We start from the raw sequence: 14,589 nt of genomic DNA on the forward strand, positions 1-14,589 counted from the left end.
TAGACACTGTTCCATGCCAGGTCATCTGTCCACTTTAATTAGGTCCAGACTGAATACATTTAAACTAGTATTGAAATAATTGTGAAACAGGGTCCCTTTTCACAAAAACCTAAGCTAAGATCGCTAAAATTGATTTTAACTTGTACATGTAGGTTTGTTTTTGTTGGTTTTTTGGGGGGGTTTTTTTGTTGGTTTTTTTTTTTGTCTATTAATTATTTGAAAATAGTATCATTTATACTTGAATCATATGATAATATATAAAACAGTTACAAAGAGTCTTGTTTACTTGGGTTTTGAGTGGTTTTTTTTTGTTTTTGGGGTCCTAATTTGGAGCATCATCTAATTGCTTAAATTACCTTACAATAAAGATAAACGGGTGGACTGTAGCTGTATTTCCCATGCTATGAAAAGAAATTCAGTGAGAATTGTTTTTGAAAATGATGGTATTTTAAAATTATGGGACCCAAGCCATTAGCAATATTATCATTATTCCAAATCTATCTACATGTATATGTTGCGATAGATCGAACAATGTAGCCCTAATCTATGTTTGTTAATATCATGATTTTAAGTTAGGAGATGGTGACGACTATCCTAAGTTAAAGTTGTCCCTAAAATAGTTTTGTGAAACGTCACTTTTTATGTTAAGATAAAATTTTAACTTTGAATATTAGTTTAGTGGATTTTATCTGAAATGTTCTAAATCGTTTTGTGAAATACATCTATCTCAAGTTAGAATGAAATTTTAGTTTAGGACAATTTTAAGGAGATTTAAGATGTGAAACAGGGCTCCGTTCTAGATAAAATAGTTGTTTTGTTTGTTATCTGCCATGTGAGAAAAAAACAGACTATCAAACTAAGAAGCCAGTAGTAATGTCTCGTTAAAAAAACTTGATCAATTTAAGCAAAAGACCTTGACACTGCATTGAATAATACGCCCACTTTATTACAGAGATGTGTAACCACGAATCAGTGTGTCGAAGAAAAACCTTTTTAGATCTGTGAACTTATTGATTCATTGAGTTATAACGCTTTACTTTCTCCTCTCTTCTACTCTCATCTATACAATATACGTCATTCACTCCGTCGATCAGTCAGTCAGTCAGTGGTTTAATAAAAATCTATTCACAACATATATAGCTATCTGTGTCGTATGTGATCTATTCAACCAGATTATGATACAAGTTTTTGATTATTGCAAGTTTGGACTTTACCACAGGTAGAAGTGTGACCGTGTGTTAGAGGATTACCGTTCAAATGTATCATGTAAGTTCTTCAGTCTTTACCATATTTTATAGATAAGACATGTTTCAATATTTTATTGCCAGTTATAACTAAAATAAATCACATAGTATGTGTCTAACCTAAATAGCACTGAGAATACTACATATGCAAGTACTCTAAGCTAAAGTACGGTGTGTATAAAAATAGTAATATTAACCTTGATGTTTAGGTCTATCTATACAGGTACTTCTGTTTAAAGGGCCATGAGCATGTAGACCAGGAGTGGTCAGCCTTGTAACCTCCGGGTACAATATACATGTACTGTCTGTACAAATGATTAAATTTTAAAGCTAGTAATGTCAAGATGATTTATCTTAGTGAGACTTTTGATTCTGTTTTGGCATCGCCAAGTCAGATTAGTTATAATTAGTTATTTTTTATTGTAGATCATTATTATCATTAGGTACATTGTGCCACTTGAAATATAATGATCCAATGTGTCATTTGTGATCCCTGATATATTGACGATTGATAGCATACATCCAACAGCTTTTGATTCTTATTTAGTATTAATGGACATAAATTGTAAAATCTTAATCTGTCACAATCTGTTGTATCTGGTCCCATTCTCACCTTTCAAAAGACAATTTTTGAAAATATGAACTTTTAAAAGTATTAGTTGTTGAGATATTGCTATCTGAAAATAACACGAAATCGGTATGCTTAACTCTTGTTTGCTTTTCAAAGGGAGTGGATTGTGAATGGTCTAAGATGATTCCTTATTATATTCTTTGTATTATTTTCTATTCATAAATATTCCTTTCTTGTAAAAAAACTAATATAATTTAAGCTGTAATAACAACCCTAACACAATGCAATTCAAGAATGGTATTGGTGGAAATTAAAACGAAGAACTTATGCAGTTTTTAAGTATCTTAATATAAGAGTAGGAAAATTATATCATTTTTATAAAATTATCCACCCACCTCATACCCGTTTAATTATTATTCCCAAACAAGGAAGTGTTTTGGAAATGTGCTCTGCCTGCCTGTCCTTCAATCCCATGCAATTTTGTTTACAAAATATATTATGAAACTTTCTACAGACCTCAGCCCATTATAGTAGTTGTGCCTTTAGCTTATTAATAATTTCTGTGTTTTTAATATACTGAGTCTGCTATGATTTTGTTGAAATATTGGAATGAAGTAAAGTAATTATTTGTAAAACATTATGTGTATGTAACTATATAGGAATTGACAAAGTAGATTTTGACCAACCGATATCTGTATCTGGTCAGTCGCCCACCCAACCTCGTGGGTTTTATCCAGGTCCTCTGGTTTCCCCCACTGCTAAAGACCCCTACGCATAAGCGACTTATTGAATTAAAATTTAACAATATGTTAGTTCCGAAATCACCTAGTTTATGTCGAGTGAACGTTAAACCCTATTTCTCTCTCTCTGGTGAGGTTATTTAACAAGTCTGGCTTGTGGGTGGGTATGATTGCTACTGTTAAGGACTAAAATGTAAGTTTTACCAGCATATATTTTAATAACTTTTAGAACACTGCTGACAAGATGTAAATGACAATTTTGGAATTATAATTACAGATTTATCCTTAGTCTCAGATCTTTTGATAAAAACAAATGTGACTGTTTAAAATTCTGCTGTGAATAATCTTTAACCTTACTCAAGGGTCCCTATATGCATGGATATCTCTGACTAAATCTGTAATACATAATGGTTACAGTTGAAAATAGAAATTTAAAACCTTTACAAGAATAGTTTAGAGAAATGTATTTATCAATTAGAAGATTATTATGTAATTATAGACTAAGTTTACCATGGTTTATTGTCTTGTATGACAGCCTACAAAAAGATTTATTTCAGGATATACTGAATATATAAAGACATTTTGATTTACTGCATGATGAATTTACATCACTTTGGCATACATTTTTGTAACAAGGCATGCGCTGGGACCCGTAGTTCACAGTATTCACTCTTATTCATCTCAGTTAGTCACCAAGTTTTACAGGAAGATGTAGCGTCTCAGTAGGTAGAAATTTTGGGTCGCTCGCGCTAACCTGCTGGTCCCATGTTCGGTCCCTGCCTGGGCCATGACAGTTCATCAGGATTTTCCAGTGTGTCTCCCCATTTGTCAGTGTTGTAGAACCAAAGGCCTGGGCACGCATAGTCGGTTGGATGAGACAAAAAATTGAGATCTGGGGGTACACATTGACATGCCCGTATAAGAACCCTTGACAGATGGAATTAAAAATAAGAGTAGACCGTAGCGCTGCCATCTGTGCAAAATGTGTCTCATAGCACATAGAAATGGTGTATGCCTGTCTTCATTTTCCCATTTGGTGCATTTCCCATTTCTATATTTCACATTCATTCAATCCTTCATAATTTAGAAAATAACCCTTCACTATTCTCTGATTTTACAGATCTGGTAAGAGTTTTGTTTATTTTTGAAAAGGTCCTCCTAACACCTAATAAAACAAAACATTTCTGTTTGCATGTGAGAAATTTTTGTATTAATGATTTGGCTGATTTAAGCACACACACTTTACAAGGTTGTCCAAAGATGATAGATAGATAGATGTTTATTGCATCAAAACGTCCATGAAGGACAGCATGCATACATATACACTTAGACATAGTCATATACATTCAATAATACATATTACATAGACAACTCAATACATTCATACAAACAGTATACTACATGTACAACTGTACATGTATATCAAATAGTAAGTGCAGGAGGACCGCACTACATGCAAAACAAAAATCTGCAAGATAAACCTGCGGACAAGACAGAAAATAGACATTGCACCAAATAAACAAATATCACAAATCAAGTGAATGGAAGGGGTTTCAGTTACATGTAGTTGCCACCATATTTGATTTAGCTCTCTTATCAAAAGCCAAAAACACATATAAAGCCACTGCCTTGGCAATCAATTTTGGTGGTGTAAAGAGATTAATAAAATTGTAGGAAATCTTAGGATTTGCCGAGAAGGCTGGGTATAAATGGGCTTGGCGTATTTCTTCATACTTGCTACAGTATAGCAAAAAATGATATGATAATGGTTAAAACATGATTACATTGTAATGATATTAGAATGCTATTATCAGTCATATGAGCTAATCTCAAATGTGCCAATTATTGAAAATAGATGTACCTTTTTGTTATTAAAGATACATTATATAAGATTTAGATAAAGAGCTGCCTAAAATTAAAAAATTTCAGGGTTTTTTTTTAACATCTATTAGATCTACACCGACATAAGAAAAACAACTAAAACATCCCATTGATGAGACTGCTTACTGCCCTCTTCTGAGAAACTTTGCAATGACATTTTATTTTAGCAGAGAGAATATATACTCCAACAAAGCTTTTTTAATCTTTACCAAAACAACCACAAGATTTAAACAAACCCACAAACTTTGGAAGGGATTCAGGACACCAATTTTTTTTTTTTTTTTTTTTTCTTAATTTTTTATCTTCTCTTCTCTTGGTTGTTTTAGTAAGTTATCTTTGGATTTCTGCAAATTGCACTTTTTGCTCTAGGATTAAATGTTGTGTACTATGGTATCTGTATTTGTTACAGGATATTGACATGGCTCCAAGCCATCAAACATTATGCTATTCCCGTCATATATTTACATCTAGGTCAGTTCACAAAAATCATTCAGCTCTGAAAGAAATTACATAAACACATTCACATCAATTTCAGGATGACTGCTTGCTTTCAGTCTATTGTACATATAGTTGTCCATGGGAAATAGCAACTATCTAGATCTGCCCCTTCAGATTACTAAATACAATACCAGCTTGAGCAGATGGTATAGATATATTCTCTTAGGTTTTTTGGGTACATGTAGGTTGTTTTTAATATTGATAGACCCCTTAACAACCATAACAAATTAATTAGACTATACTTCGTTTTATCACATTAAAGATGGGTTCCCGCGTACAAACTAGGTGATTTAATGGTATATATGGACTAAAAAGATATTTAAACTAATTAATTTGTCATAATTTTGCTTCAAATCCTTCTCAAACATTGTAATTCCAAAGGAATGTCCTGCTATAAAAATTCAATCAAACTAGGTCATGTTTACTTCACGTGACTTACCTCTCTTGGAAGTCAGAGGAGAATTCATTGCATACATAAGACGATGTTGTCTTTAATCGCTTACTATTTATTTCAAATATCGAATCCTAATTAAATTCTCGGATTATCCACTACCCGCGTCTTTTTCCATCATTTTTATCTCAGAAAGTGTTGTACGTCTAACTCTTCATAAAGTTTATCAACTTGTACATCAAGCGCTCAATGTTCGCGTGTGACCTTTGACATCATGCGTGCTGAAATTCCTAATCGTCGGACTGTTGATAAGGTGAACCCTTACGTTTTTGTCCTGTATACACTCCATTAGTGTTTTTAGGGGAATCCAGTATTTTTCTAGTAAGATTAGATATCTCTACTTTCCATATATACCAAAATTACCATACTTTTATTGGAAATAACCACCTGATAAATACTTTTCTGAGAACCCATCTTTAAAGATACATAAAAAGATAATGAACAATTATTTTATTCTGGGCAAAGTTATGACTATCTGAAGATGAAATGTAGATCGTTTATTATCGTAGTAACAGTGCTTGACAACTGAGATTAAGTCTTGATTAACCATTTTATCGTTAAATTTGTAAATGTCACTGGTATTCCAATCCATTTAAATCTTAGCCATCCGATTGTGTAGATAGTTGATTATAAGCTTGTCATGTGAATAAATGTCTAAATGGTAATTTATATAAGATTTGAAGGCAGAGAAAGACCTGCAATAGACAGATTTAGCTCTTAGATAATGCACCTTTATATTATTGCAATTCTGTCAAATGATAGAAATTGTGCTGTATCATAAAAAAGAAAACTATGCAATAGATTCAGAATCAAGTTAAACAAGCATGCATCAATAATAGCAAAGGTCGGCAGGAACAGTCATAAAAAGGAGATCATTATGGAATATATGAATAATCAATAATAATAAGTGAGTATATGACATGGGTTTTTCTGTACAAAATTGCAGTGGATCATAGATACATGTAGTAGTGTGTGCTGCAATAATTGAATTATTTACCATGTATGGTGAGCAGTTATATGAATTCTGTTCAAAATTGAGAAGGTATTCAAACCAATGCACGAGTTCACCATTAACTAGGGTTCAACATTAACTACGTACAAGCCTATAAATAATGATTATATTCATATAGTGCATTCTTCATGTATTTAATAAAAAAAACTAATCAATAATTATGAGTCAATCAGTTGTATAGCATTTAAACAGCCAAGTTTTTAAGCGACACTTGAAAAGTTGGAGAAAGTCTAAGATGCTCAGGAAGAGAATTCCATAAAGTTGATGTTGTTATCGATTGTCAGGTTTTTGATCCAAATGTTTTAAAATTGGTTTTCGTCACATTCAACAAGTGTTTACTACCCGAGCAAAGAGTTCTAGTTGGTTGATATGGAACCACTAAGTCTTCTAGGTAAACAGGTGTAATTTTATGAATAGTCTGATTTATTAAAGAAGGTATCCTTTCATTCCCCTGAAGCCAATGAATTGTATTTAATGCAGGATTGATGTAGTCTATTCGTTTCTTCCTTTAAATGATGCAAGTGGCATGATTCTGAATTCTCTGTAATATGGTGAGAGGTGCACTTGAGGTAGACCAGACATTAAACTATTACAATAATCTATACGTGATAGAATAACCAACCTTGATAATGGCAGTAGCATTCATTATATGTTAGCAGTGGTCTGATGGACTCAATATGTAGATGATAGTTACTGATTTAGCAATTTATGTGATTGATGTGGTTCTCAAAAGTTCATCCTGAGTCAATATAAACATCCAAATTCTTCACAACAGTTGACACTGGAATGATCACATCTCTAAATATTGGAAATTACATATTTTTTTATTCTGTTTGACCAAAGAGTTCTTCTTTTTTTTTCGTCATGCAATTTTAGTATGATATTGGAAGATATCCATGTTTTAACATCAAGACACTTATCTAGCTTTAAAATAGTTTCACATTTGGTAGATGCTGTACGAAAACCACCAAGCAACTAAAAAAAAGCATGTGTCCCTCTAGTGCCTTTTGTTGTTGGTTTTTTTTCACCATTTTGATTGATGTTTTTAATACATGTCTGACACAAAGTCAAAGTCTCAGAGGTACATGTACTTGTTCACTGTAGTGCCTGACATTTTCTCTTATATAACTAAATTTGTTATTGCCAGGCCAGATTATACAAACTTCCAAAATAGATTAATGTACTGACTGCCTCTAAGTCAATGTCATTTCAGCATGTTTTACTAATTTGTAATATAATTAAAAATTTTACAATGTGAATCAGCACTGTCATCATTCATTTAGCATAACACACCTGTCAACAATTTTATTTATTTCATTGTTAACATATAACAATAATGTAAATATATTACATTTAAACTAGTGTATTATTTCTTTTTTCTTTACTTCTTTAGTCATATTGACAAAGACACAATTTGTCTTATACACCTCATATCCCCTTTTTGTGACCTATTGATTGGACACAATTTCTCTAGCCACCTCGTCTCACCTATCACCTATGTGACATATTGATTGGAAACAATTTTTGTAGCCACCTTCCATCCATTGGTAACCTTAAAAAAAAATTGAATTGTTGTTTTGACTAAACATTAAATGCCCCATACCTTTCTGTTAAACACTCAGCTTCCATTTATGATCACTGAGACTTTGAATCAAAGTTGATGTATAGTTGCATGTCATCAGCAAATAAATGTGCATCTACTCCATATTTAGCCACGATTCTTGTCATTGGTTGAGTACGAAAGTGGCTGAAATTATATACAGTAGTCATTCATTAGCTGTACTGGGAGTACATTAACCCATACACCACTATGATAATACACATATGTTTGGCTATGTCTTTTTACGGGTGATTAATCGAAGACATGTAATTTTGGAGGAATATTACTGGCGTAAATTTAAAGCAGGTACGGGTTGGTATACGTTTTCATTCTATTGTATTACGAAAATATGTAATTTTGTAGGAATATTACTGACATAAATTTGAATACTGTACGAGAATTAAATATGAAAAATAACAAGGTGCATCTATTTTTATTATGTACGAATTTAATATTTTTTTTGACGCATCATTTTTAACTGTGGTCTGAATCCATCTGCTTAAATGATGATAAGAGTTATATGCCCCTTTATTTCGGTAAAAATGCCTGAAAAGAAAAATTCTGAAATGGCAACACTGACATAAATCCAACCAGCCATGGATGATGTATGTATAGGATATTAACCTACCCGAGGTTGATATGGTACAGAACGCGCGGGCTCTTCCATTAAAAGGCAACAACGATTGGATAATTGCTCGATAGTTTCCGCCAAATAGCGAAAATTACCAAAGTAATTACGTGCATGTTTTTGTTTATACGTCGCCATTTTGGACTATTGAATTGAAAGCAAAAACAAAATGGATAGTAATACGAAGTCAGACGAATAATCAATCGACGAGGATCTATCCAAAGCCTGCAGAAAATTTGGATCAAAAGGCATTCTTTTCCAAGAATTCTGACAGTGAACCATGATTGAAGGTTTTCGGTATGTTCAGAGAAGGATTTGACCGACTGTTTTAAGTGGACTGTACCCAAAAATACTTTACAAAGGAACTCTTGGGCGATAAATACTTTCAAGTCTTGTAGTGTGTGGAGAAATAAACGCAATGTGGACGAAAGGAAAATTCTGAAAGAGGTCTTAGACATGGATAACCGATCTAAATACATGTATGTCGATAAGTACGCCGTCTATTTCGGTCCTAAATGTTAGAAACTGTACCATAACAAATTTTAATTGTCAAAAGAATAAAAATTTATTTCTGTGTTTTTTTTGTATTATTTCGATCATCTACGTCATCAGCGGTTGATATGAGCCGAATATATTGACCTGAGATGACGTCATTAGCGGTTGATATGAAATATCAACCTGTCATGACGTCATCAGCGGTTGATATGAACGAATATATCAACCTATGATGATGTCATGACAGGTTGTTATGAGATATAACTGCTATGGACATCAAAGTAAAAACTACCGCCAGTTGTATATATATATCACTTATTAATAGTTAACCTCTTAACATGTTAAGTGACAATAATACCTACTTAATGACAACTGTCTGATTTCTAATCATTTTCACTGACTACAAACATTTTGCATATACAACATGAACATTTAGATCTGTCTGCGGCAGATAAATTCATTAATAAAATTCATGTGTTCATAAGTAAACAATACCAATTTTACAGTGTAATAAATATGACATGTATTACAATTTATCAGTTATCAGCAATAAGGTCATGGTAGTTGAGAGGTAGGGCAGGTCCGTTTCTCACTTATCAGGGGTTGGCACCTGTTGGGCTTGGCAGTCGTCCAGGCAAAATTATCCACCTCACATTGCACACATAACTATAAAGATGAAAATTACCAAGTACCGTTATTCTGTTGACAAGACATTCTAATTTCAATCAATTTGTCATTATGTTATGCAAGTCATCTGAACAGCTTCCAACAAGTGAGTCAACATGAAGCACATTGGAAAAAAAAAAAGACTAAATTTGCATCAATTTGTGCATCACAAAAAGACATGACATGTTGAAAGTTTATACAAGCTTTTATCTCCAATAAACAATGTCTGCATTAAGGTTGTTAAGAACAACTTTTGTGTTTCAATTTCTTATTGGAAGAAAGCTTTAATAATTATTACTTGGAATAGGAGCTTGATGATGAATTGGTCGTAGATCCAGTAAACCCAGATATCTAGAATGGAACCTTTGGGTTTAATGCTTTTTAAAATGTTTTAACCAAAGGTGACTGTTTGAAGAATTTAAAGTATGTTATGTCAATGTCTACATCAAATGCAATCGACTTTCTCTTCACCTTGGGGTGTGTACTCGGTCCCTTTCTTTTTGTAAACACACTCTGTAGTGTATGCCATATGTTTTCTATTCAAATATTTCCGAGTGTAAGTTTTTGAAACGATTTTATTGCTATCCACACAAGTATTTTGAGGTCATACTGACTATTGATTGTTTACTTTTTTCCACGGTAAATATAAATAGCAGAGGTTCATGTTGTCCTTATAAAACAAGTCAGGTTATGTAACTCGGTCAGTTTGAAACTAGTTATTGTTGTTTATGCCATAAGTAAATATTTATATGCCCAGATTCGAATTGGCAGAGTTGTCTGGGTCAGACTGATCAGTTAGAAAAATGTAAACATCAAAAGGAGCAATCATCTATTAAGACAATTATCTGAATTGTTCTAAAGGGTACCATACTTTTTTTTAAAAAAAACAACAAGATGACAGAGTTTTTAACATCCTGTGTCATTGTATACCCAAATCTGTTTGCATGGAAACCCTTAAATTATTAAATTGTGAAATTTCTAATCAGGGAAAAATAGAATTTAATAATATGTTGATGTTTGTATAAAGTTTAATAAGGATATCTCACACGGTTTACGAGTTATGCTCCGGAAGACGGAAGGAGTGCATTTCAATATCTTCACTGCACTTCAAACAACGCCAGATACAATAGTGTCTGATTATGTGTATTCAAATATGTTCAGACATCAAATAAAAATCCATATATCCTATGATGTTCACAGATTTCCTGAATCAACGCTCCAAGCTTCTATTAAGCCAAGTGAGTGGGACACGGTACAGTGGATCAATGCAATGTTGGTAAAAGATTAACTGGGTTAATGGGGTAGTACCTATACATGACTTGTCATTTCTACACTACAGTCCAAAAAGTATGATGATATTCCTTGTTTGCGGGAGCCGTGTTGGCTTGGTGAATATGCCACTGACTCCCTAACCAGGAGGGTCCAAGCTTCCTCAGGGTTTTCCAGCCACATGTTTTGTAGTCAAAACCATCTTGTCGTTCAGATGTGATAAAAAAGTCTCTTGTATATCACTGACAGGCACAGGTCATGAGCCAAGCAACACCAGTGCCACCCACTATCACCATCAATTGGGAAAACCTGGAAGTCGTCAACCAATTCCAGTACCTGGGCTCAACAGCAACAGACACACTCTATCTAGAGACTGAGATCAACAATCCTGGCTAAACTATCCAAGCGTGTCTGGGAAAACAAACTTCTGACTTTTTCCAAGGTCAAGGTCTACCAAGCTTGCGTCATCAGCACTCTGCTTTACGACACCGAATCCTGGGCAGCTTATGCACATCAAGAAAGGAAACTTCAAGGCTTCCACATGAGATGTCTGCGCATGTTCCTGGGTATCACTTGGTATATAACTTGCTAACAAAGCAGGCTTACCCTCTATGTACACCAACCTCTGTCAGAGACGCCTGCGCTGGATAGGCCATGTCCACAGAGTGGATGATTTCCGCCTTCCCAAAGACCTCATGTAGTGACACAACTAGCTGGGAAGCCCATGTTGCAGACAGAATAGCCTGGAAAACCCTTGTATCAAATGAACTGACCTTTGGTGAAAACAGGGGGTTGAATGGCTAAATGGTTAGTGTGTGCGCGCTGTATCATAAAATCTGTCATTGAGTCAACTAGCGTGGTTTCGATTCCCCGGTTGTACGTGACGAGGAGTAGGGTTGCCTGTCCAACCTCGTGGGTTTTCTCCGGGTCCTCCGGTTTCCTCCCACTGCTAAAGACCCCTATGTGCAAGCGAATTATTGAAATAAAATTAAACCATATGTCAGTCCCAAATTGACCTAGTTTGTGTCGAGTGGACGTTAAGCCCCATTTCTCTCTCTTCGGGTGAAAACAAACACAAAGATCAAGCAAAACAAAAAAGACTTAAGACTTGACAAGAGTAAAGCCAGCCAGCATCAGCCTCACAACCAATCCGACAGTGCACCAACCTTTACATACGACGGCTGCAGCCGGAAATGCAAATCCAGGATCCGCCTGTACAGCCACAGCAGACGATGCTCCTGAACGACCTCAAAAGGCGCAACTCAGTAGTCATTGACTGAAGGATGTCCATTATCATTGCAATCATTTTATACATCAATAAACTATTGTATATTGTTGACATTCAGAACCCAACCATGTAACTTGGCTCCCCATTCAATAATCTGGATGTCATGGCTATGTCTGTGTATTGATAAAACCTATATATTGAAGTTTGTGGTTAGTCTGGAATCAGCCCACTAGTAATATTGTCTGTGATTACACAGTTCTTCATTATTAAAGCATAATAGATTATTGAATCACCATATTAAAGGTTAAATGAGCCTTAAAGGGAATATAAAGTAGATGGATAAAAATGATATGTGCTTAAAGGCCTTTTATGCCATTATACAAACCAAACCAGTAATATATAGTGTGTACTCGTCAAGGTCTGGCTGGTTGATTGATAATGTTGAGAGAACCCTCGACAAAATGTCGAAACGCATCTGACAGTATCTGCACGTAGCAGATTGTGGATTCAATTGGGACAATCCACTCGTAACGTTTTGCACAACAATGGGAACCTGGCATAAGCTATAGTAAAATTTGTCGTAAATAAAGATTGTGTGACAAAAATATATTGTAGAAATATATATTTATTTTACGGGCAGTTTTATCTTCTATTATATTAGATTAATTTCTATTACGAATATGATATGTCATTATAGAAACTAACCAATAATGTGAACTCGTTAAGGTCTGACTGGTTGTTAATCAGCAAGCATAAAATATCACAGTGCTTGTCCCATACAGTAAACATATTGTAAATGAAGAAGGTGTGACGAAAATACATTGTAAAAACAGCTTAGTAAAAGGGCAGGTTTTATTTTAGATTAAATTACATTAATTTCTATTTAGAATTTGCTTATTATTAAAAGGGCAGTTTTTATTTTAGATTATATTAGATTAATTTCTATTTAGAATTTGCTATAATGTCTCATGATATACGATATTCTTACTTTATCAGTATACCAGTTATTACACTACTTTAAGGAATTAAAATAAGATCCATAATATATCATGTATTGTTCTCCTGTCCTGCTGTTTAGAATAAACTGAAGTAAACCATAAATATACATGTACTTATGATACTTGGAAATACATGGGTGTGAAATAGTTATAGATAATTCATATGTAAATAATGTTATACAAATTTTGATAAACTAAAATGATGGTTATTTGTTGACTAACTAAAAAGTTTGACAAGATACTAATTAATGCAGGATTTGGGTCAATTCATGCATACATTACGAAAGTTTATTTTGCATGGTCAGAATTGTCAATAAAGTTATACTGCAGCTACAGCATAACACTCATTCCCAAAGAGTTCACAGCTTATCATTGTTGTAAATATTGGTTGTAATTATCGATTTTAATTATTTACAAATTCACTCTTTTTGTCATGAATCCTGATTTGGAAATTTACGATACGACCAAGCAATAGAGGTTTTGAACAACCCTCAAAAACCTGCTCTTCATCAAATTTTAAATGTCAAGGTTTCTTTTTCATTCACAGCAAATGTGTACACAGATGGGCGTATGATTTTCATCCCATCCGAACCACTAAGACGCTTAAACTAATAGGTTTTAAGTTCAAAGTTACTGTGAGTAGGTTAGAAGGTTACAAAGCTATCTTGGATATATCAAACAGGTTAATTCTGTACAGTTGACCTTTTTCTAGTCAGGTACAATTCTGAAGCTCTTGTACTTTGTATAAATGGTGGGGTGGGGGGCGGGATGGCCAAATGGTTAGCATGTGCGCGCTGTATCATAAGGTCTATCATTGAGTCAACTGGCGTGGTTTCGATTCCCCGGTTGTACGTGGCAAGAAGTAGGGTCGTCTGTCCAATCTTGTGGGTTTCCTTCAGTCCCCCCCCCCCACTGCTAAAGACCCATTTTCTCTCTCCCCCCCCCCCCCCATGTATAAATCTTGAAATGCACCAACTGGAAGTAGTATACATAAGATAAAGTAGGCCAGAGAAGGCAGAAATTTAACATTTTATTGATCTGTAAGTGCCACATATTCAATAAACAAAATGTTGAACATTAACCTGAAAAATAACAAAATCATTTACAATATTTTAATGTGTGGCCTTAGAAGTGCCTCTGACCAGAAGATCTTATAAATTCTTCAAAATACTATTTATTAGTAGAAATTCTTGGCTATAAGTCAACCACAAATTCCTATTGGTAAATTCCATTAAACCGCTGAAAACAGTTTTTATTTTAAAGTTTAAAATTATATGGACTGTTTCTTCAATTTGTATCCAAAACCCA

General features: G+C 34.0%; 1 protein-coding gene across 3 annotated transcripts in view; it reads left to right on the forward strand.

Moving 5' to 3' along the window:
- LOC126816390 (nuclear hormone receptor HR96) overlaps positions 1-14,589 on the forward strand; it is a 60,649-nt gene that overhangs the window by 14,958 nt on the left and 31,102 nt on the right. Inside the window, exon 1 of one of the 3 annotated variants that reach the window (XM_050542866.2) lies at positions 963-1,266. The exons of 1 other annotated variant lie outside the window; for it this stretch is intronic. In XM_050542866.2, coding sequence (XP_050398823.1) covers positions 1,258-1,266 — 9 coding nt within the window. In that variant the 5' untranslated portion in view covers positions 963-1,257. Of the gene's footprint in view, positions 1-962; positions 1,267-8,193; positions 8,304-14,589 lie in introns of those variants that run through there. One more of the 3 variants, XM_050542867.2, reaches the window with a different exon arrangement.

Source organism: Patella vulgata, chromosome 3 (assembly GCF_932274485.2).
Source record: "Patella vulgata chromosome 3, xgPatVulg1.2, whole genome shotgun sequence".
Taxonomy (NCBI): domain Eukaryota; kingdom Metazoa; phylum Mollusca; class Gastropoda; family Patellidae; genus Patella; species Patella vulgata.